Consider the following 25867-nt stretch of genomic DNA (forward strand, 5'->3'; position numbering starts at 1 on the left):
CGGTCGGGGATCGAACCCGCGACCTTCCGCTCTCCGGGCGGTCAGGCCGTGAGAGGACAAATGCTGAACATTAAATACTGTTTCTCATTCCATTCCACTTTTGTGGCATGAAATATGTTTGTCTGCGAAATTTGTTGCTGCTCCGATTATGTTCTCGTTATTTCAAGTTTCTGTTAAACTTGAAATTTCGATTAAAATCTCGTTGCTTTGAGCATTTTCTAGTTACATCAAATGTCATTAAAAAACTTGAAATTTACAAGCATTTTCTCGTTCCCTCGATCATTGTTTCATTCATTAATATGTAAATGTCTTTTTTATAATTTGCTCACAAGCTCAAACATCCATTTTTGCATTACCTTAATTTCTTGGTTTGTCGTTTTGATTTTGTGTTGAAGGTTTAATGGACGACTAAAAGTACAACGAAGATATAACTGTTATATGAAACAAAACAGGAATCAACATCACAGAATAATATATTCATATTCGCTCCACATCTGGACTTTACTGGATCATATACGCCGTCTACCATGTCATCATCAAGGGCTTCAGAAGGTCGACCTTCAATCTGGTGACGTGTAAAACCTGAAACATAAATCAGTGGGAAAACAGTGAAACCCCGTAAGTCCGACTAATACCATCAGAGTGAGTGAGTTGGGTTTTACGCCGATTTTAGCAACATTCCTGCAATATCACTGTGGGAACATAAGAATGGCTTCACCGTGTAACCATGTCAGGAATCGAACCCTGGTGTTCGGCGTGACGAGCGAACGCTTTAACCACATTGCCACCCCACCGCCCCATCAGAAGTAGTTAGGCGGGTGAGTGAAAATTGGGCAGTATGGGCAGTATTTCAGTAATACGGCGACTACGAAAACCATAGATTTATCAGAACAATCCTAGACTACATGAATAATTGTCAACGAAAGACAGTAACATGACTGGAATATCACAGATTTTGATACAAAATGAGTGAGTGAGTTAAAATTGTAATTTAGTATTATTGCCATATCGTGACTAAAACAGGGTATAGATTTATAATAAACAAAGTTTAATTATACAAACCATCAAGGGACAGGAGTTAGGAGAAAAATCTAGAAAAAAATAAACTAAAGGGAGAAACAACTATAATTTCATAGGTAAAGATGTATATATATGGGTACAATTCTTTCACTCGGGACATAGTTGATTTATAAAAATCCATCCAAAAGAAATGTCTGTAAAAGCAGAGTCGATTGTACAATTCCGACAGTATATGGATGGGGTGGTGCGACAGGGGGTGGGTAGTTTGTTTGACAACCCATTGAGCAGTTTTACTGCTGCACAACGGAGTATCTGTAATCCAATAAACTACAACCAAGTCCGGGCAGACAATCCAGTGATTGAAGTCATTAGCTACAATGAACATGTATCGTTGAATCTCAATCAAATAGGGATGATACCATGTGTTTGCGAAACAGCTATACACAATGGCAAATTCGTTACATATGTAAGATGTATACGTGAATTAAAGATATTATAATGTTTTATGTGAGAATTGTGTTAAAATGATAAAAAAAATACTTGTCATATCTTTTCTTCTGTCCCAAATATAAGGGCGGTGGGTTAACCTAGTGGTTAAAACGGTCGCTCGCCACCCCGAAGACCCGGGTTCGATGTTACACATAGATACAATGTGTGAGACCCATTTCTGGTGTTCCTAGCCGTGATATTGCTGGAATATTGTTAAAAGCGGCGTAAAACAATACTCACTCACTCACTCTGTCCCAAATAGCCTGGGATTATATGACGACAATACTTAGACGTATTGCTTGGACTAAATAGAGATTTTATCTCCGCTTCTTTCGATATTTGGACAGTGCGATAAAGCGCCCGGTTAATATAATAATCTGACAATTTCTCCTCTGCTTTCTGTAATATGAGACCAATATCGAGGTGGGGTACACCAGAAATGGACTTCCAGCATTTGTACTCATGTGGTGAATCGAATACTCTTCGGCGTGACAGGTGAACGCATTAACCGCCTGGCTACCCACCCACCCAAGGAGCATTCTAATCTGCACTGGGACTACATCAAAGTTCAAAGATACCTTCAACCATGATTTTCCTTCCCACGAAGCACGAAATGGGTTGTTTCGAGAAAACCACTGGGTATGTCAGTTAAGGAGAAACACTTCGTTTAACTCGGTTTTTACTGCATTACTCTAAAGATAATAACACTTAAAAAATCGCGTGGTCATGTTTATTTAAGCTTACGTATGTTAGGGCAGCATTTTTATTTTTTGTGTTTCTCATCGCCCGACCGACCCTTCTAATCTTATTGCCTATCCCCCCAAAAGACATTTTTTTTCATTCCAACACCGCCGACTCAAACCTAAAACGTACCGCCTCGTCATATGAAATGTTTTTCTCATAATCAGTCGCTGCCACAAGTCCAAAGAACACGAGAAATTGTAATAAGAATTACAATACATGAGAATCAAGAACATTATCCAGATAATTTTGTCTGAAAATGAAACATACAACTTTATGGATGACAACTTCTGATAAATTTGCGTTGAGCAACGTTTCAAAGCTTGATAACGATGTAAGAATCTACATTGAAACGCTGCTATAAGCTTGATAACGATGTAAGAATCTACATTGAAACGTTGTTATAAGCTTGATAACGATGTAAGAATCTACATTGAAACGCTGCTATAAGCTTGATAACGATGTAAGAATCTACATTGAAACGTTGCTATAAGCTTGATAACGATGTAAGAATCTACATTGAAACGCTGCTATAAGCTTGATAACGATGTAAGAATCTACATTGAAACGTTGCTATAAGCTTGATAACGATGTAAGAATCTACATTGAAACGTTGCTATAAGCGATAACGATGTAAGAATCTACATTGAAACGCTGCTATAAGCTTGATAACGATGTAAGAATCTACATTGAAACGTTGCTATAAGCTTGATAACGATGTAAGAATCTACATTGAAACGTTGTTATAAGCTTGATAACGATGTAAGAATCTACATTGAAACGTTGCTATAAGCTTGATAACGATGTAGAATCTACATTGAAACGTTGCTATAAGCTTGATAACGATGTAAGAATCTACATTGAAACGTTGCTATAAGCTTGATAACGATGTAAGAATCTACATTGAAACGTTGCTATAAGCTTGATAACGATGTAAGAATCTACATTGAAACGTTGCTATAAGCTTGATAACGATGTAAGAATCTACATTGAAACGTTGCTATAAGCTTGATAACGATGTAAGAATCTACATTGAAACGTTGCTATAAGCTTGATAACGATGTAAGAATCTACATTGAAACGTTGCTATAAGCTTGATAACGATGTAAGAATCTACATTGAAACGTTGCTATAAGCTTGATAACGATGTAAGAATCTACATTGAAACGTTGCTATAAGCTTGATAACGATGTAAGAATCTACATTGAAACGTTGCTATAAGCTTGATAACGATGTAAGAATCTACATTGAAACGTTGCTATAAGCTTGATAACGATGTAAGAATCATCGAAACGTTGCTATAATTGATAACGATGTAGAATCTACATCAAAAACGTTATAAGCTTGATAACGATGTAGAATCTACATTGAAACGTTGCTATAAGCTTGATAACGATGTAAGAATCTACATCGAAACGTTGCTATAAGCTTGATAACGATGTAAGAATCTACATTGAAACGTTGCTATAAGCTTTTAGCGATGTAAGAATCTACATTGAAACGTTGCTCAACGCAAATAAACCAGAAGTTGTCATCCACAAAGTTGTATGCTTCATTTGTTGACTCACCAACTTCTAGAATGCCGATCAAACAATTTGTGTTTCACGTGGCCACAAAATTCTAAACATGGGTCGGTCAGTCGGGGAAAAAAACTTTAAAAAACACTTAATAAAGACAAAATAATCTGGATAATGTTCTTGATTCCATAAAGTTGTATGTTTCATTTGCTACGTAAAACACATTAAAAAAATGATGCCCTTGTATGCAAATTACCACTGAGAGATACTTATTCTCTGCTGACTATTCTTTCAGATGCAGGGAAGATACGTTCTATCGTGATTTGTCTTCCCATGAAGCACGACGACGCCGTGTGGGAAAGGAGTCGTTCTGGGAGAACAACGGGGTATGTCAGTTGGGTTAACTCGAGTCAATGCTTTTTACTGCATTTCCCTAAAGCTAATATCGCTTTAAAAATCGTGTGGTATTTTCCATTTAAGCCTGTATGGCTTACATGCGAGTTACCACTGAATGATCGGCACTCGCTGTCCGCTCCGTTTCCAGGTGCAACGGCGGCTTTCCACCGACGATGCCCAGTTGACATTGACTGAGGTGGCTTTGTCTACCTAGCGAGGAATATACTCTATTGTCCTATCATCTCTTGGCCTCATCCTTACATTGTTATCTTTGTACATTAATCCTATCTAATTGGCTTCCTATCATGTTGTTATCATTGGCTTCTTATTAAGTTGTTATCTTTGTACATCAACACACCCCACTCCCACTGTTGGCTTTGTCATTACAATACAGTTGTTATCTTTGTACATCAACACACTCCCCTTCGTAATTATAATGTTATCTTTGTACATGTTGGCTTTGTCATTACAATACACTGTTATTTTTGTGCATTAATCCAATCTAATTGGCTTCGTAATTATAATGTTATCTTTGTACATTCTCCCTAATTGTATTGTGTAAACATGTTTCTATCTATATATATTCAATTTTTGTACTGACACAGCATTCACCTGATGAAGGAGCAAGAATTAGCTCTGAGACGTCGTGTTAAGAATAGAAAAGAAGTTGTTATCCATAAAAGTGACATGTATTCTTGCTATTTGTTGTTTAACAGAGCGCCTCCGTGGTGTAGTGGTTAGAGCGGAAGGTCGCGGGTTTTATCCCCGACCGCGTCATCCCAAAAGACGTTAAAATATGGTACTTGTTGGTCCCTGCCTGGCGCTCGGCATTAATGGGTACAACAAGGACTGGTCGCCTCGGAGTCAGTATACTGTGTCTGAGTTGGGTATTCATGCTTCACTGCGGCATGGTATCTCAGTGGGCTAGCACTATAAAACCAGCTTAAGTCTGGGCTAGTACAAGCAGCCGCACATACACATACACACGCATTCAAGTCGTTTTATGAGCGAAATATTCTCAAGCACGACGTAAATCCCAATTTCACCTCATCTCACCTTGTTTAACACAGTTATTCCAGCTATGCCATATAGTATGCAGCAGTCTGTAAGTAATCAAGTCTTGATCAGACAATTCAGTGATCAAAAGCATGAGCATCGATCTGAGCAATTGGGATACGATGACATGTGTCAACCAAGTCAGGGAGCCTGACCACCCAATCCCGTTAGTCGCCTCTTACGACAAGCATGGGTTACTGAAGACTAATTGTAACCCGGATATTCACGGGGCTGTCGACAAGTATGAGTTGATTCACCTTGTTAACGCTGTCATAGGTGTGAGCGACGCCGATGCCATTGACTCTGACAGTTGTTGGTGCTATTGCCACTCCGTACACGTCGACGCTGCCTAACGTCATTGTCGTGGCGTAGTTGCTAGACTTGACAGTGGATGTCAGTCTCTCCTGTAACCAAGGTGAGGTATGGGGTTATTCAAGGTGAATACAAGAAACAGAAATCTTGCGAACATGCGAAACGGAATTAGATTCAACAAACACAGATTTCTGCTCAGGCTAGCACTTTGACTCTGAATATATATAATTCTGATAATAACAAATACCGTATTTCCTGTAATAAGCGCCTTGGCGCTTATTTTTTCAACGAATTTCCAGACCCGGGGCTTATTAAAGGCCCTGCGTTTATTGGGTATCAGGTTAACTGCACCCCGGACAACTGCTCCCCGACAACTCGGCGTTTATTAGAGGCCCGGCGGTTACTACTTTATCAGCCGTTTTACCCTGGCGCCTATTAGAGGTCCGGGGCTTATTAAAGGAAGTACGGTAATCCCATTTAAACTGAAAAGGAGCCCCAGAAATATGGGAGATTCAGAACCTATAGGAAATCTATACTTGCTTCATTTATGGCTTTAACACTGCAGAAAGGTCCCTACGGAGTCACAGTAATGTTCCGTTTCGATGTCTGTGAGACAAATTATAGCTCTGTCTAAATCCCTCCTCGTTTATTTTGATAATTCTCACTGAGCATACCCCAATCGCCCATGTATATATCGCTTTGGGCTGGGCAGTAGGGAACATAACGCGGCTGTGAGACAGAATAGTTTCTGACGTGCCCACCAAATACTGCACATCAAACTGCAATGCAAAGCATATATAAACCTTGCTTCCGGCAGAGATTGAACGTTCGTAACGTTACGACCTTTCAAAACTCTGTACTTTACCATAGGCTTGTGAATGGATTAGTGCTGCAAACGTGTTGTGGCTAGGGTCCCTATTTATTACTTTTTACAAATGAAATAAAACGAAATAATGGAATACGTTAGCAAAAAAATATTGATTTTGTGTCTTTTGATATTACATACACCAATAACCTATAAAGTTAAAAATGCTCCTGTGAGATCCAGTGTCTTAAATTTCTATCAACTCGTATTGAACTTTCATATCAAGAGAAATTCGGGTGAGATGACCTTTCCAACAGTTAAATACGTACCCCATCCAGATTGAACTGAATATGGTTAAAGGGCGCATCTGGCAAGAAACATGCAGATATGAGTTTTGACATTTTATTCAACTTTAGCATTCTAACATGTATATGGTGTTTGAATTTAATATTTTAACAGTATATATCAGTTATGTGACAGCGTGTTGGGTTCATGCTTTATTAGTGGGGAACTCAGACATCCAACTCCGACAACCTGAAAATGGGTATGGCTTTGACACACGAAGAATCACAAAAATTCCAGTGAGTGAGTGACCTAACGCTACGCCGCTTTTAGCAATATTCTAACAATATCACGATGGGGTCCACCAGAAATTGGCTGCACTCATTGTATCCATGTGGTGATTCCAACCCGGGTCTTTCACGTGTCGAGCGGACGCTTTAACCACTAGGCTATCCCACCACCCCTCAGAGATTCGAATAAGTAATCAGTAGATAATGACATGGATAGGATTCGACCAGTGCCTCGACACATAACATGTACCTCAGTAACTCAACTGAAAAACTTTTATTTTATAATTTCTGATTCTCGGATTCTGACTATGTTGTAGCGTCGACTAACGTCTAAGGGAATATGCCAATAAAAGAAAGTACACGCACGAACATTGGATTTGACAAAAACACAATACATGTAATGTAAACTTAACTAATGAAGTAAAATCCCGCAATACTGCACTCATAAGGTCAAAAGCGGATACACAGTTTCACACTCATCGCAATATTGTACAGTAGTTTCTTGTTTTTGTCGGGATGGTGGGGTAGGCCAGTGCTTACCGCGTTCGCTCGTCACGCCCAAGGCCCGGGTTCCATTCCTCACATGGGGTACAGTGTGTGAAGCACATTTCTGGTGATTTCGCCGTGATATTGCTGTCATATTTCTACAACCGCCATAAATTCCAACTCACTCACTCTTGTTTCTTTCAACTGAGCTACCATAAATGCATATGGGGTATACTTTTGCTTGCGAGGCAGTGTAATGAGGCAGGTCGTTATGTAATTTACAGTGACGTTATTCATAAACGTTGAGACAAAATGGACACCTCACCAATGGTCTCGCCGTCGTCCCAGTACAAGAAACCTTGACTAGTCTTCCGGGCGGACGGGGCAACAACCAGACCAAAGTCGTTCCGTCGGCTTGCAAGAAGAATTAATGAAGGTACAGGATATTTGTTATGCATCATGTCACGATCAGTCTTGTTAAATTCAGGTGTTTATCTATGACAAGTGGACACACTGTAACTTCCATCCCTCCACACACTCGTCATTTGAGTGGTTAGTTGGATGTTGTTTAACGCCGCTCTCAGCAATATTCTAGTTGTATGGCGGCGGTCTGTAAGTAATCGAGTCTGGACCAGACGGTTGTATCCCATAACCCCTAAATGCCACTACCCCTACAGCCCAGTACCCCTACAATTAGTTAAAACAACACACGGCATTTACCTGTCTGGCATAATGAACTGACCCAAAGAGAGATTACTGCATAGAGTATACAGATGAGATCAAGGGAGGGATTAAACTGTTCTTTAGTGTTTTGTGTCAAGGAAATTTGGGATTAGCTAAAAGTTGTTTTAGTTTCATGATGAAAGATAAACCTCTAGTGAGTAGAACAATTTTACAAATTGGATAATGTGTAGGTTGCTAAATGTTGAAATTAAGTTGTTTTAGTGCCCTGATAAAAGATACACAGTATTATTGAGAAGTGGAGGGAAATGAGAAGGTGAGACGCGAAAGTAAATTGAGATAGTTCGGTATAGTATATAGCTGTTGACAACAAACTAACATGGCATCAACATGGCTGGTCTGTGTAATGTTGAAAGAAAACCCCGAAGTCACCAAGTGGATCAGGAGAGCAGCTCGGCTACCTCTACTCCCAAGAGCAGTCGACTTCAACGATTACATCGTGACAACCTGGGTCGACGACACAGCCAGATTTCTACTTCCCCTGTGGAACCACAACCTGACAACTGGGCCGAGGACAAACAACAATCTAGAAGGTTTTCACAACCGACTGAACCGTGAAATTCCACACAGGCATCCGAACACATACAGATTAGTAGAAGTCATTAGGAGAATTGAACATGCTGAGAGGGTGAAGATTTCACAAATAGACTTTGGTGCTGCGACAAGAAGCAGAAAGCGAGTCTTCAGGGAGATTGACAATCGCCTGTGTAGACTCAAGGAGCAGCTTGAGCTTGGACAGAAATCAACTCTTCAGTTCTTGGACGCCGTCGGCTATCTGCTTAAGCTGGGATAGATTGAAACACTGAATGTTCATAGACTGAAACACTTGACACAAATGACTATGTTAACATTGAATGTTAACAATTAATTGTTAATGTCCATCAAAGAATCATGATGACGAATTATTGTTAATTCTGATTAAAATCTTGATGATGACAAATGATGATCACTTTTCATTAAAATCATTCTCTCAACCTTTTAGTTGTGTGTTGTGATGTCTCTTAAGTGGATTAGTCCATTGTGTGGAATAGGTAACAGGCAGTGGATTAACAGTGCAACAGAGTGTAAACTATGTTGTTATAAGCTGTAGGGGTAGTAGCTTGTAGGAGTAATGGGGGGTTACCGACCAGACGGTCCAGTGATCAATATCACGAGCGCCGATCTACGCAACTGGGATGACATGTGTCAACCAAGTCTGCGAGCCTGGGCGCCCGATCTCGTTGGTTGCCCTAACATCAGGCAAGTGTTTAACACTGAACATATATACACCTTATCCATGCATTCACATAGGACATTGTTAGCGTATCTTTTCTGAGTAATCGCAACGAGCACGTGTTTATCCCTATAAGCATACCTTTTCTAAGTATTCACATCGGGCAAGTGTTTATCACTGTGGCCATACCTTTTCTAAGTATTCACATCGAGCACGTGTTTATCCCCATAAGGATGCCTTTACTAAGTATTCACATCGGACACGTGTTTATCACTGTGACCATACCTTTTCTAAGCATTCACATCGGGCACGTGTTTATCACTGTTACCATACCTTTTCTAAGTATTCACATGGACCACGTGTTTATCACTGTGACCATACCTTTTCTAAGTATTCACATGGACCACGTGTTTATCACTGTGACCATACCTTTTCTAAGTATTCACATTGAGCATGTGTTTATCACTGTGACCATACCTTTTCTAAGTATTCACATCGGGCACGTGTTTATCCCTATAAGGATACCTTTAGTAAGTATTCACATCGGACACGTGTTTATCCCTATAAGCATACCTTTTTTAAGTATTCACATCGGGCACGTGTTTATCACTGTGACCATACCTTTTCTAAGTATTCACATCGGGCGCGTGTTTATCACTATAAGCATACCTTTTCTAAGTATTCACATCGGACACGTTGTATCTATATAAGTATACATTTTCTAAGTATTCACATCCGGCACGTGTTTATCACTGTGAGCATACTTTTTCTAAATATTCACATCGGGCACGTTTTTTCTATATAAGTATATATACCTGTCCCAACTATTCACATCGGGCACGTTTTATCCATATAAGCATACCTTTACTAAGTATTTACATCGGGCACATGTTTATGACTTTGAGGATGTCATTTTTGTTTATTGACATCGGGACGTGTTTATCATTGAAAACCTAGCTTGTCTGTGTATTGACATCTCGCACGTGTTTATCATTGTAAGCATACCTTGTTTAAAGTATTCCGCTCAGACGCATGTTTCTCACCTTGAACAAGCATTTTCAAAGTATTCACATCGTGCACATGATTTTCACAATAAGCCTACCTCTTCTGTGTATTGACATCGGGCACCTGTGTCGGGACTATGCTGCCCCCTCTGATGTGGACATTGATCTTGTCCAGTGGTGCGCTGACAACTGTCCATCGACCTGTTTTGGACACTTCCGCCCCACTGAAGAAATCGTACCACGTGTCTTGTGGAAAGTAGGCATTAACTGTGGTATGTCCCTGTGCACGAGAATTGATAAAGTTATTCAACGTATGCTACCCCTTTGTAAGCTCCAAAAATACCTTACCGTTGCGTTTTTAATGCATTTGCATTTGTATATCCTTGCATCATTGCGTTGTGAAGTCGTATGGAGGAAAAACGGCTGCTTCGAAAGGTTACTACAAGTACGAATAATTTCAAAATATCACTATCGTAAACATACAACACTCTATTAACACACCAAGTAGCTGAAAATGAAAGATCAAATGCACACTGTTCCACTTACCGGGGAAGTAATATTAGCGCTTACAGAGTGCACCTTGTGTAATGAGATTAGCCAAATGGAAATGTTGTTGTTTTTTTCTATTTTCACAGCAGTTCCCAACCATATAGGGGCCAACGAGGATAACGACTACCGTGACAATGACGCAACTGATATGTATTTTTAATTTTTAAACACATATATTTTTATGTATTGCAAAATGCGTCAACATTACTATCACATACAACTCTGAATGTTTGAAAGTTCTGTGATGGCAACATGATTCAGTGTAACGGACTTTACGATTAACGTTTCAGTGAGTCAACACAGTGATATCTATGCTATGATTTTCGTTTATAGACATGGTGTTGGAAGCACTTACCCTCAGGCCTCATAGAAAAAATATTATTGTTCCTCATCGCATTTTCCACAAATATGGGTCGGGATTTTATTTTTACATTTTATTATATTTTATGTAAAAAACTCTTGATTTCTGTGGAACTTTACACCTTTTCTCCGACAGAAAATCAAAACTTAGAAGTGTGAAAAATTCATGCACAATTTGAGAGTTAAAAAAAATAAATTTAGGGTCAGGTCGAATGTTTGGGTTGGGCGGTAGTCAGAAATAGGAATATTTTTATATATGGCCTTACGAGGGTTTATGAAGCAAAGATTCCGAAGCGAACCAGATAGACACAAACAGTATTACAAAAAGAATTGGTGGCGATTTCCATGTTTGGGGGAATGTTGCTTCCTATGCATCCGTACAATCTTAGGAACTGACAACATACGAACAGACTCTACCCTGTTTAATACGGGAGTTATCAGCAGTGAATCTCCCCAAAGAAACTGTTTATCTATGCTGTAGGTTGTGGAATCTGTAGGGTACCTGGAAAACAGTAGTAAATCATCATCATTATTGTCGTCGTAGTCGTCGTCGTCATCATCATCATCATCATCATCATCATCATCATCATCATCATCATCATCATCATCATCATCATCATCATCATCATCATCATCATCATCGTCGTCGTCATCGTCGTCATCATCACCACAATCATCATCATCGTCGTCGTCGTCATCAATATCATCGTCGTAGTCATCATCATCACAATCATCGTCGTCGTCGTCGTTATCATTGTCGTCGTCGTCATCATCATCATCATCATCATCGGTAAGTCGATCGATCTCGCTTGTCAGCAATTTGTAGATTGGCTCGGGAGAATATTTGATATTCACAAAAACGTGAAACATCACATTAAAATTTGGAAAGTATCTTTCTTATTGTTATGTTATGTTTGTTATAAAACGACATAAACAACTGAAGCAGTTTCCTGAGTTGTAACTTGTAAACTGCAATGTAAACAACATGCTCACATGCGTTTCTCAAACAGAGAGTATTCTGATCGTAGTCTTAATCTGTGCCAGTTTCGTTTGCACAATGTTATGACAGTGTCCTGTTATTGCACAGGTTATCGATTACTGAGCTCCGATTATCGGTTATATGCATATGACCAGCACTATTTACACCACAGCTATTTGATGATTATGATCAACTGGACAAAAGGTCCATTATCATTATCATCATCATCATCATTATTACAACTGGGTTACACAAGAGTTATCTAAAGGTTATTATCAAAATACAACTTTGAAGAAACCACCCATTAAGGACCGATCATCATATATGGCGAGGGGAGGGGGATCAACCATTTTGTTCTGGGGAGGTAGGGGGTCATAAATTTCGTACACATGTACTAAATATTAGGGGGCGGTGTAATTGATTTTGTACGTGTCAAGCAGTTGGGTGACTTACTTTGTACATGAATTTTAGGGGGTGGGGGATCATAAAGTATGAACGTTCCCATATACAGTACATGCCTGACTGCCCAGTGTTACTGTGTAGTCAGATGAGTTAGTACTGAGTTAGTTGATGCAGAACAGATGCTCCGTAATCCTTCCTACTTGGAAAAATTCAATTTCGGGGATTGGATTGTTATCATGCATGTATGACCTAGCCTAGTGTCTACCATACCACAAAGATGGCGCAGAATATTGATATAATCTAACCCTGTCTGCCCTATGCACATTAATTAAACAGGGATGCCCTTATGCCGATCGAGTACAGATGGCTGACGCATGTACAAATATCACTCGCACATTCTTTCATTCAGTTTGACAAACGCACTGAAAGACAAGAGGCCTGGCCACTGCCTTCTTCCGGGACATCAAGGAGTACAGGAAAGGTAGAAGGCGGTAACGGAGTCTCAGAGCTTCGCGGTTCCGGTCATGCGCAGCAGAACTAAATCTCATTGCTGCAGGATCTTTGTCCTGAAACAAAAGTGCACAGTTTGGTTTCCTGGGCATTCCATCATCTGCATTCATGCAACAGGGCGATATTTGGCTTTGGAGAGTTTGTTTCAAGCTATCGAAACCAATGCTGAAGTTGAAAATAGATGTTGCCTTACAGATGAAAGACATTTGTGTAGTTTTGTTACTACTTTAAATTATCAATCGTCAGGCAAAATATTTGAATAGTTTTGTTACTACATCAAATTCTCAATCGTCAGGCAAATTTTTTGTCTAGTTTTGTTTAAGGCTGCCTTCAGAAATATTTCAGTTATATGATGGTAGTCATGGACCAGACAGCATGAGCATTGATCCACACAGTATGGAATGAGTGAGTGAGTGACTTTGGTTTTACGCCGCTTTTAGTAATATTCCAGCCATATCACGGCGGGGGACACCAGAAATGGGCTTCACACTAAAGGTGTAACGATGCAACGAACTTTCGATTGATCGCGATTGTGAGCCCCCCGATAGTATTTTATCGATAGGTGTATGAAATGACGATCCAATGCATCGATAGTTGCATCAACTATCAATACTATCGCTTTAATTTGATTTATAAATAACGGTAACTTGAAAACATGTTCTGTCCTACAGTCCTACCCCCGATTGGGATTAATCTCTATTTGCTGTAAGCGACAGCATTTTGCAGTGATATAAGGAGGTGTGTAGAGTTATCCCCCTTACCAAATTGTCAGCTCAAGCAGACAGCGGGGCTTTTGCGAATTTTGAAATCGTAAACAATACGTCAGCTAAGTCAACTGTATGGGAACACTTTGGGTTTGTAAAAACAGATAAAGTGGACAAGAAGCGAGTTGCATGTCGGAAGTGTAAGCTGATATTGAAGTATTGTCGAAATACAATCAATTTGACTGATCATGTCCTTCGGAGGCACGGTCTTGATGCTAGCCCCAAGGGTAGAGACAAACAACCCTGACAGTGCTAAATGACAACACTACTCTACTTTCATCGTAAGTGAGCAAGAGACATTTCGGCAGCCATTCTTGAATTTATTGTGAAAGATTTGCGGTCATTCAGATTTGTCCAAAATGATGGGTTTAGGAACACGTTGAGAGTTTTGGAACCACGTTACACAATCCCCTCGCGACAGTATTTCTCAGATTCTGCCTTGCCCATGTTGTATTAGACTGAGGTCTGGAATGACCTTTCCTGTGCTGACAATGTTTCACTCACAACTGATAGATGGACTAGCAGACTCTTAAATCTGCACATGTGGACAGACTCTGGTTTCTAAAGAAGAATTGGAAAGTTGGAAACCAAGATGAAACATGAACTATTATCTGCCTTCATCTCACTATTTGAGTAAAACCAGAGTTAATGTAAAATATTGCCATTTGCCAATTATGTTAACCCATCTTTCAACTTGAGTCACTGAGTTATCTGCTGACAGGTTTATTTGTGAGATTTCTTGATACTTTGACAGTGACAAAAGATTATTGTCTTCTTCAAATCAGTTGAGGCTGTTGACATCTTCATGTTGTTAAAACTAAAACATATCTACCTGTCAACTGTTTCGTGTTCAACCTTTACACACAGTAAGTGTTTTCTATTGAAACTGAAGGTGACCAATTGTCAAAAATGTGACAGAGACACAGAGCCGGTATTTATTTATTTTTGTTGTTGTTATTTTACATACAAAATTGTGGGAAGCAAAGAGTCTGCAAACCACAATTTTGTAATAAATAGTATTAAATCACGTGTGAGTGTGTTGGCTTGTTGTGGAATGTTTTAATACTAAGTCATGTTCATGAAGAAGTCATCATGACAACTTCACCAATACTGACATGAAAGTTATAAACACAATGTACGCATGTGGGGAATCGAACCGGGTCTTCGGCGTGACGAGAGAACGCTTTAACCACTAGGCTAGTATGAATATGAGTAACTGCGTGGTTCAAAGCACGGAATGTCAATCACTGGTATTATTGTCCAAACTCCATTTTTTACAGACCGCCACCATTTAGATGTCATGTCTTTCCCATAGGACCAAGTAACTGAGTTAGTGAGTGAGTTTAGTTTTACGCCGCACACAGCAATATTCCAGCTGTATGGTATCTCCGGGAGCTAGCACTATAAAACCAGCTTAAGTCTGGGCTAGTACAAGCAGCCACATATACACACACATGCACGTCGTCACATGAGCGAAATATTCTCAAGTACGACGTTCAACCCTATTTCACCTCTCCTCTTACTACTACCACTTTTCGGTGTAGCTACTAACACCATTATCAAGCACATGATGCTCATCCGTTATCATTTGCTTGATAACGGAGTTAGTAGCTACACCGAAACGTCGCTGATATTATATTAAAGAAGTTGTATATCCATAGAACTCTCCTCGTTGCTAACATTACTTACCGGCGCAACGTTCTGGTTGTGTGACCTCATGAAAGGGTAGAAGGCGCCAAGTTGGAGCCATCTTGTACACAGTTCTTCGTCCGAATCCCCTCTGAACCCACAGATGTCCACCCCGGTAAAGGGGATGCCGAACATGTTGAAGCTCAGAACCTCTGACAAATGAGATGAAGACACGATGATCTCCTGGATAAGGAAATAGCTGTCCTATTGTACTGCAAAACGCCATTCAGGTTAAACGTCACGGAGGCAGGCGAATAAGATGGTTTTCATATTAACCACGCTAATTGTATTAAGGAAAAAGTAAGTAATTTAATTCACGGATTTTTCACAGGGGATGTTACCTGCTGTCGAACCAGAGAAATTTATCGCAATGGTTTGAAATAACGATCACTGTCAGTTTCTCCAAAATGTGGTGCTCGACGTTCTGTCAACTGTTGTTGGTGCCTGCCTGTTAATGCTTCAGGGACAGAATACAGCAAAGCGAATTCAGGTGCTATTAGCCAATGATATTGAACCATGATGTCATTGTCACTGTAGTTAAAGCATACTTTATTTGGGAAACGTATATATCTGACAGAAGATACCCGTTACTATATCTTACCATTTAAAACCAGTCCAGGCCCAAACAAATCGGACCTGGTATAGTCCATTTGAGATCAAGAAGCACACGACCTGAGCTAGTAGAGAGTAGTACAGGCCTTACCTTGTACACTCTTCAAATAAAGAAACGCATAGGGAAACAATCAGGATATACATTGTGTTTATTCAAACGAACATATCTCATAGCAGAATGAACCTAGTGAGCCAAAATTGCGTACACAGATTGACAACTGTATTGTCCCCAGGGGGCGTTATAGTCAGTACCTAGTGTCAGCACCACGAGCTGCTATCACCGCTCGACACCTCCTCGGAACAGACCGTATGAAACGTTGGATTCCGCCATTCCTCCTGTAACGCCACTGCAAGTTCTCCAAGCGTCTTTGACGTTGACGTACACGCCGATCCAGTTGATGCCAAAGATGTTCTATGGGTTTCAAGTCTGGGGACCTGAACGGCCATGGCAAGACATTAATGTTCTCATTGGCTAGGTAGGCCACTGTCACACGTGCCGTATGGGATCGGGCGTTATCTTGCTGTAGGATCTTTCCCTGGCGGATGATAATGGGACGGGCGTGTGGACAAAGAATCTGGTTGATGTACCGGTTTGCAGTCAGATTCCTCTGAACCAGCACTAAGTCAGTCATACCGGTTGATGCTATGGCACCCCACATCATAACACCCACCTCACCGAAGCGATCGACTTGTCGAACGCAGTTGGGCTCGTAACTTTCATTCCTACGTCGGTACACACGTTGACTTCCATCATGGCGTTGCAGGATTCATCACTGAACCAGTTTCCTCCCCCCCCCCCCCCCCCCAGATTCCAGGGCTGTACGGTGGTGCACCAACAGAGACATCGACGTCGAAGTAAACGGCGCAACACAGGCCCAACCATAGGGCGTCTCGCTCGAAGTCCCGCCTTTCTCAGACGGTTGCGGATCGTTTGGTCGGATACTCGACGTGCACCTGGCACATGTCTTGCTGTATCCGTGTCTGTGGCGTGCTGATGACGTGGGTGGAACCTATCCTGAGCAGAGGTTGTCACTCGTGGTCGTCCACTTCTTGGGCGACCTCGCGTCGAATTGAATGCTTTATAACGGGCCCCCACACGAGATATTGTGCTTGGCGGACGTTATAATGACGTGCAACGGCAGGCTGTCTTTCTCCAGCTTCCAGACGTCCAGCAGCAATGTTCCGGTCAGCGGTATTCAGTCTTGGCATTTTGCGTCGTTCATTCCTCATCAATATTTGTGATACAATGGTGTAAATATATCGGGCTTTTATAGTCATTGTCTCTTCTGATGAATTCCACTCATTTCACGTGCAATGTGTAGCACGCGGATGTCATACATTTTCTTCACAATTGCTGACAACGGTAACATTAAGCTTTTTCGGTTACGTTTGCGCGACATTACCATTAAAAATCACATACATCACATCGTTCAAACATAAACATAGTCTTTAGATCGATTGCCGATATGAAAATGCAATAGAAAAATCTCAATCCCTATGCGTTTCTTTTTTTAAGAGTGTATACAGGCATCGCTTGGTATAGAGCAGTACATGGCTTGATGGAAGGTTCATGCCTGGTCAGACATAGAGTTTGACCTGGTATAGAGTAGTGTATACCTGGCCAAGTGTAGAGTAGTGCAAGTCTCACCTGGTATAGAGTAGTGCAAGTCTCACCTGGTATAGAGTAGTGCAAGTCTCACCTGGTATAGAGTAGTGTAAGTCTCACCTGGTACAGAGTAGTGCAAGTCTCACCTGGTATAGAATAGTGCAAGTCTCACCTGGTACAGAGTAGTGCAAGTCTCACCTGGTACAGAGTAGTGCAAGTCTCACCTGGTATAGAGTAGTGCAAGCCTCACCTGGTATACAGTAGTGAAATTCTGACCTTGTATAGAGTATTGAAAGTCTCACCTGGTATAGAGTAGTGCAAGTCTCACCTGGTATAGAGTAGTGCAAGTCTCACCTGGTATAGACTAGTGCAAGTCTGACCTGGTATAGAGTAGTGCAAGCCTCACCTGGTATAGAGTAGTGAAATTCTGACCTTGTATAGAGTATTGAAAGTCTCACCTGGCATAGAGCAGTTAAAGCCTAACCTGGTATAGAATAGTGAAAGTCTGACCCGGTATAGATTAGTGAAAGTCTGACCTGATATAGTGTAGTACAAATCTGGCCAGATATAGAGTAGTTAAAGTTTGAGTAGTGAGAGTCTGACTTGAGGTAAAGAAGTGAAACTCTGACCTGGTATAGAGCAGTTTAAGTCTGGCCTGGTAGAGTAGTGAAAGTGTGACCTGGTATACAGTGTTTCAGGTGTGACCTGGTATAGGGTACTGAAAGTCTGACCTGATATAGAGAAGTGAAAGTCTGACCTGATATAGAGAAGTGAATGTCTCACCTGGTATAGAGTAGTGAAAGTCTCACCTGGTATAGAGTAGTGAAACTCTCACCTGGTATAGAGTAGTGAAAGTCTCACCTGGAATAGAGTAGTACAAGTCTGACCAGTCAGCAAAGTTGTCTCCTTCCCAGTGCGCCACGTAATTACCACTTCCCACAAAAGTGGACCGAGACAAAACAAATGGCCTCTTCCGCACGATGCTTTTCAGGACACTGAAACGACCGCAATATCAATACATGTATTCGATTTTAACTATCTATACATGCTTTTATGTAGCTCTGTTGGTGGCAGATGGTACTGTTGTTGGAACTTACTTGTAAGTGACTCTGCTCTCAAAGTATCCATACATGTTGTGTAGATTGTAATGCAACCCATCATGGAACTTAGCTGACATGCACAGGGTCTTGTCAATGATACTTCCTCCTTCCAAGGCTGAAAACGAGATGAAATTATTTTTTTAATTTTTTCTTTCAGTGAAATTCACATGTCCCAACAGACACGTCTGTTGAACCACAAGCTGATCAGTGGGAGACGATGGGCACTATGTCTGATGCACTGTGACGTATGATGTATTCAAATCCACACCCACACCCACTCACACTGAAACCCACATCCACACCCTCACCCACTCACACAAACACCCACACCCACCCACACACAAACACCCACTCACACAAACACCCACACCCTCTCACACACCCACCCACTCACACAAACACCCACTCCCACTCACACAAACACCCACACCCACACCCTCACACACTCACACTCACACACACGCACACAAACACTCACACAAACACCACACCCTCTCACACCCACACCCACTCACACAAACACCCACACCCACTCACACCACTCCCTCCCACACTCACACCAAAGACAGACAGAGAGACAGACAGACTCTCCGTGCAGACAACCGTATATGTCCAGTGAGGGGTTCCAGGTGTCTGGTTGTTCCCAAAACTTAGTAAGGACTTTAGTTACGTTGGGATTGGACTGAGGAACAGTTGCTATTAAGCAGTATGTTACCATTCTATTACTGCCCGGAAATTCTAAACAAAGTACTAGATACAGACACTTGAAAATACCATAAGGTTGACGTACGCGGTGTGTAGGGCGGGTTCTCCAGGGAGTTGCTGGTACATCCGTTCTCAGATCCAGCTTTGAAGTTGGCCGGTTCGTTCATGTCCTGTGGCCAAGTAACGATTTATCACATAATCAGCGTCTATACTGAAGCGTCGAAGATGAACATATGCCTAAAAACGCCATGAGGTCTGCGTATGTGATAAAGAACGTGTTGTTTATGCCTACATCACACTGATTCGGTTTTTAAACTGGGAAAAATATCAACGACTAGTAACAAATGAAAAATGCAAGAATGAAGAACATGGAAAAACATAGACAGAGGTTAACCCCTTAAATACAGTTTCTCGATGTGTCAAAACACCCTTTGACTCATGTCTTTTCCGTTCTGCGTCAAAGTGTTCAGCTGAAAGATTTACTTTTCATTTTCAGACAACAATTTTTTTCTTCAGTTTTCAACATTTACCCCGTCTGCTGCTTACAACGAAAAACCAATCCAACTACTGGCAAACAAGGATAAGTTGGACCGGCGCAGAGAATGCGTAGCAGAAGTAGGTCGTGCACGGCAATGAGCAAACAAATTTGGTTTATGAAAGGTACAGCAGATGTAGGCTAGTGCATGACGATGAAGTTGATTCTGCGCGTTCCTGCACTCGGAGTTTGCTGAGACAGGCAACGCGCTTCACCCATCGCACTACATTTGATCGCGGACAATCTGGGACCCCCTCGCTCACAATGGCAAGCGCCAGTGGGCGGCACTCACACATGCTAATACGAGTCAATTGTCAGGTCGGTGCTCAACTTATCCTCGTTTGCCAGTAAAAGACACAACCTCAGACATCCTCCAAAGGATTGCAATGACAACGTAGTCATTATGTTTTCTCTATGGTATTTCCTGTGTACTTACAATCCAGAGGCCATCAAACGGAAGTTTGCTATGCATTATCTGAGCATGTTTCTGCCACCACGATTCAGCCTTAGGGTGAGTAAAGTCTGGGAACACCGTCTTCCCCGGCCACACCTGCCACATCCACAGAACATGATCTCATTTCCTCTCATACAGACAGAGATCTTGCTTATATCTTTTGTCTTGACAAAAACCCACATTGGAATCGTTTTTTTTAAAATGAATGGTGCGGGTGATGCCTATTACCATATATGTTTTTGAAGCCATTTTGATATTTAGGATGGCTGAACTTTTCTATTGTGAACTTGATAAGGTACGTCTAGGTGTTAAAGCCTTAAAAGATCATTCTAACTTTCCAATTTTAAGGTATCACCAAGTTGAATGTATCCAGTGAAGACCCACCTCTCCCACTATAGGAGCAGATCCGTCGGCTGTCTTCACGAAGATGTCTTCTGTTATACCATCGTCATACGGGGCATACTGACCTCTGGGCTGTGTGTTACTGATACCGGGATCCTGAAATGATCCTAATGATGATCCTCCAGGATAAGGGTATGGTTGGGGTAGGGGTAAGGATGGGGTTTAGCTGGGGAACGCTGGAGGTCTTTGTTAGAGACAGGGTATACATCACCTTACGCATAGAAAAGTTTGCTACAGTAGAAACCATTTATGATAGTAACTTGATCGTTATGATCGTTACGTGGAACAACTCAACATTATGAGTTGTTCACTGGTCTATATAGACTACTCCTGTATAAGGCGTCGTCTTGTCGACTAAATGAATCGCATGGTGACGATTGGTGAGTTAATTGGTTGCACATTATTTTACCGGAAAGCTCCTAACAAAATAGTAACTAGTAATAAGAAATAATGGTCTTTGATAAGTAATAATGGTCTTTAACATGTAATAATAGTCTTTGACATGTAAAAATGGTCTTTCAAAAGAAAAAATGGTTTCTGATAAGTAATAATGGTCTTTGAGATATAATAATGGTCTTTGATAAGTAATAATGGTCTTTGGCATGTAATAATGGTCTTTGACATGTAATAATGGTCTTTGATACGTAATAATGGTCTTTGATACGTAATAATGGCCTTTGATAATTAATAATGGTCTTTGATAAGTAATAATGGTCTTTGACAAGTAACAATGGTCTTTGACAAGTAATAATGGTTTTTGGTAAGTTATAATGGTCTTTGACAAGTAATAATGGTGTTTGATAGTAATAATGGTCTTTGACTATTAATAATGGTGTTTGACAAGTAATAATGGTCTTTGATAAGTAATAATGGTCTTTGACAAGTAATAATGGTCTTTGACACGTAATAATGGTCTTTGGTAAGTTATAATGGTCTATGACAAGTAATAATGGTGTTTGATAAGTAATAATGGTGTTTGATAAGTACTAATGGTGTTTTATAGTAATAATGGTCTTTGACAATTAATAATGGTCTTTGACAAGTGATGATGGTCTTTGATAAGTAATAATGATCTTTGACATGTACTAATGGCCTTTGATAAGTAATAATGGCCTTTGATAAGTAATAATGGACTTTGATAAGTAATAATGGTCTTTGATACGTAATAATGGTCTGTGACAAGTTATAATGATCTTTGATAAGTAATAATGGTCGTTTATAAGTAATAATGGTCTTGACAAGTAATAATGGTCTTTGGTAAGTACTTCTTCGAATGTCATTTAGATGTTGCTTTGTAATTGTGTCAGCTTCTTCATCGAAACATCGTTTACATTATTAACAAAGAAGTTGTATATCCATATAACTTCCCCCGTTGTGTGATATGTTGGCGAGCTTACCAATATCATGACGTATTTCTCCCCGTGGCTATGCACGTCCTTGACAATGTCCGGCAGCTGACCGTACAGCTTGTGGTCGTAGGTCCAGTCCATCTCCTTGACCATGTAGTCGATGTCGTTCCAGATGGTGTCCTTATGAAGAAATAAAATTAGTTCTTTGAAACTCGTTCTTTATACTTGTAAATGTTAAGGTGATTATAGCAGAATAATTTATCTAAGAGTGGCATTACTGTTGGATGTCACCGTTGTTGAATTGTAGAGAATATATCTGGAAATTATTATGTTTCTATGTGCCTGATTGAAACAATGGAGTGGCTATGTAGGTAAGGTGTTATCTTGTAACAAAGACGACCTATACACAAAGAACTTAGTTTAGAACCCCCTGACACGACTGAATGAGCCCCGATCGTAACCCTTTGGAGCATATTTGATACATGAGTGGGCGTCGTGTGCAATAACGGGACACTCCCGTACAACACCTGGCCCAAATGGAAGCTGCTTTGCACGAGGAATAGCGTAGACTGTGCCTTCAGGTGCTTTTGAGGCTGATAGGGGGTATGAGGAGGATAGTGCTGGCTGTCATACAGTCACATGGAGGTTACACTCGGTATTGATCTTGAATCATCCAAGACACGCAAACTGGCATTTTGAATGTTCTCATTCACCAATAAATTCAACATTAAACATTCCAGGGTCATACTTGTACAGATATGTTTTTTGTATGAAAATCAGTGGGTTTTTTTTTTCAAAATAAAATAATGAGCAATTGTCATCTTATAATCAACATGGAGTCCAATCATGGAGTCAAAGAATCACACGGACCATGCTGCGGGTCAGAAAAACTCATGTTTTTCCATCATGGTCACCACGAGAGGTTGTATGTACGTGTTGAAAGCCTATCATTGCCAAAACAAACCAAAGCAGGGGTGCTTAAGTAAGTTATTTGTGTATAGACTTATTTCCGAAAGATTGACAGTCGGTGTGCATCCATGAGCTATTGTTGGAGTACTGAGAATGCTGCAAATCCTTTATCCACTTAGACAGATGATGTACTCGGTGAGGAAATCCGTAATGTTGAAGATTCGTAAGTGAAATATTAGTATACAATTCGGACTTCGATAGCTAAAACACCTCGTAATAATAAGAATATACTTCTTATTCGCTTTCAAAACTAGCAGATGTCACGTACAAATGGCATCTGCTTGTTCCTCATCCTCTGAATGGTTGCGTTCATCCCGCTTGATCCGCCATAGCCCCACCTACTCAGGTGGTAACCTAGCGACCAGTAAGGCGGAAGTGGTGGTTGTCCAATCAAAGCCCAGTATTGATCAATAACGTCATCAGGCGTTGGACCAGTGAAAACGTAGAAGTCAAGTATTCCACCAAGGGTTCGATAGCGAATTGTCACAGGACTGGTTGGAAGGACGTCTATACCTGTACGTTGAAATTACGATAATATAAAGAGAGAGAAAACTCGACATTTCGACAAAGGAATTAAGTAAATAACTGAAATAACGATATAATATTCGAATTTGCGAGAGAAAAACGCTTGAAATTTCGAAAAACTTGATGTGTACATAACTGAAATGACGAGAAACGTGGATTTAAAAAGATGCTACCAATAAGCATAATGATATATCCGGCAGCTATATAGTCCTTTCCTTATTAATCTCTCCTTCTCAACTGTATCAGCATGCTTGTCAGTACTTACGTAAAGCGTTACTGTTCAGAAGAAATATTCCAAAGGCGTCGCCGTTTGGTTCTATTCCAAGCACAAACGGATGGCTACCGTACTGATTGGCGTTGATCTACAAAGTAGAAAACATATGGAAAAATATTACACCTCGACATTCTTACGATAAGCAGTGAGCCACGAGAAATAAAAAATGATCTGTCCCGATTTAGTTATTTTAAGCGAGGGGCATGACCTCAGGTAATCCAGTGATTCAAAGGATCAGTAATACAACCGTCAGTCACACAAATCGACTTTATCGCTAACAAACATTCCCTGAAGATCCGGGTTAGAATTGGTCTTTATCAACAAATTGTCGTAAGACTGACTGACTGACTGAGTTTGGTTTTACGGCGCTTTTAGCAACATTCCAGCAACATCACGGCGGGGGACACCAGAAATGGGCTTCATTTTGTCGTAAGAGGACCGGGTGGTCAGGCTCGCTGACTTGGCTGACACAAGTCATCGTATCCAGTTTGCGCATATCGTTGCTCATGACGTTGATAGCTGGATTGCCTTGATTAATTACAGAACGCCGCCATATAGCTTAAATATTGCTTAGTGCTGCATTGAACAACAAATAAACAAACATTTCGTGCAGATATTTGTAGTGCTGAGTTGTGTGCGTTGAGCACGCCAGAACCAAAACGATCTAGAAATTGTATGTACGCATTCCGGGTCGCCTCAATTATGTTTTAAGGATTATAAGCATTATACCCGTGGTCGCTGGTTTCACCAAAGTGGCATCACCTGATTCATGCATCCCTCCCTCCTTTCCCCCACCATCAATCTGAAACTTTGCGATGTTGAAGACCTTTAACAGCGGCGGTATCTCCTTCACTTACACATTCTATCACTCAGTCATAGAACAGGTCATTCAGTAACATACACAGGCAAATATTTTCATCACTCATTCACCTTTGGGATCATATCATGAGCCCAGAGGGAGAAGCCAGGACTCTGCTCTACTTGGATCCGGAACGGCTTCCTGTTTTCTCCGATGCCGTACAGGTTGGTGGTAGGTACCCCAACTGAGATCTGTATCATCTGGTCGGAGAATACTAAAGGAGCGAGACTGGCGTCAAACCTGCAAAACATCGTTCAACATCTGTTTGATTAGCAGTGTAGAAGAGGATGTAAGTTGGCATAAGAAAGGTATGACAACTTCTTTATTTTATTATGATGCGTGGTTTCGGTATAGGTTTTTATACTTTTGTCAAGCAAGAGTGTATATACCGAAATTCCACATCATTCTATAACAATGAAGTTGTCATCCATACCATTTTATAGAACGTTCAGGTACAATACTCGCGTCAAATATTGAAAGATTGTTTAGGTAAGATCTGTGGTTTGTTCCACAGGAACTGGGGAAAAGATCAGAGGAACGGCACTGGCATCACACTTTCGTCAGAACACAGTGAGATCAGAGGAAAGCATTTGGCTTGGGAAAAGATCAGGAGGAAAGCGGACGTCAAACCTATCACAGGAACAATTACAAACGTCATAGGTACGCTTACCGCTTCAAACGTTAAACAGAACACTGAGAAAAGATGATGAAGTAATGTTGGTATCAACCTTCAAAACTATCAACAGCTTGTTGTTTTGCTGACGTGGATTGATGTATGTGAGATACAGAACTTGCAACTTACAGAACACTCTTCGTTGACTTCCTCGTGACCGTGAGGCCGAAAGGATTGTGCTTGATGATGTATGAGTAAT

General features: G+C 40.8%; 1 protein-coding gene across 1 annotated transcript; it reads right to left on the reverse strand.

The window, feature by feature from the left end:
- Positions 1-486: 486 nt before the first annotated feature.
- Positions 487-25246, reverse strand: LOC124268588 (lysosomal alpha-glucosidase-like). The gene is made up of 17 exons (XM_046703584.1): positions 25067-25246; positions 24128-24224; positions 23606-23850; positions 22417-22548; positions 21002-21115; positions 20600-20713; positions 19714-19798; positions 18921-19038; positions 18685-18818; positions 15606-15757; positions 13066-13208; positions 11679-11763; positions 10451-10632; positions 7720-7808; positions 6666-6703; positions 5477-5623; positions 487-582 (listed from the first exon to the last, which is right to left on the reverse strand). Exons 1-17 carry the CDS (start codon positions 25244-25246, stop codon positions 523-525), a joined length of 2115 nt encoding a protein of 704 aa, XP_046559540.1. The 3' UTR covers positions 487-522.
- Between the last annotated feature and the right edge of the window lie 621 nt (positions 25247-25867).

This window comes from Haliotis rubra, unplaced genomic scaffold, assembly GCF_003918875.1.
Source record: "Haliotis rubra isolate DU_JTF1 unplaced genomic scaffold, ASM391887v1 Scf1392, whole genome shotgun sequence".
Lineage (NCBI taxonomy): Eukaryota > Metazoa > Mollusca > Gastropoda > Lepetellida > Haliotidae > Haliotis > Haliotis rubra.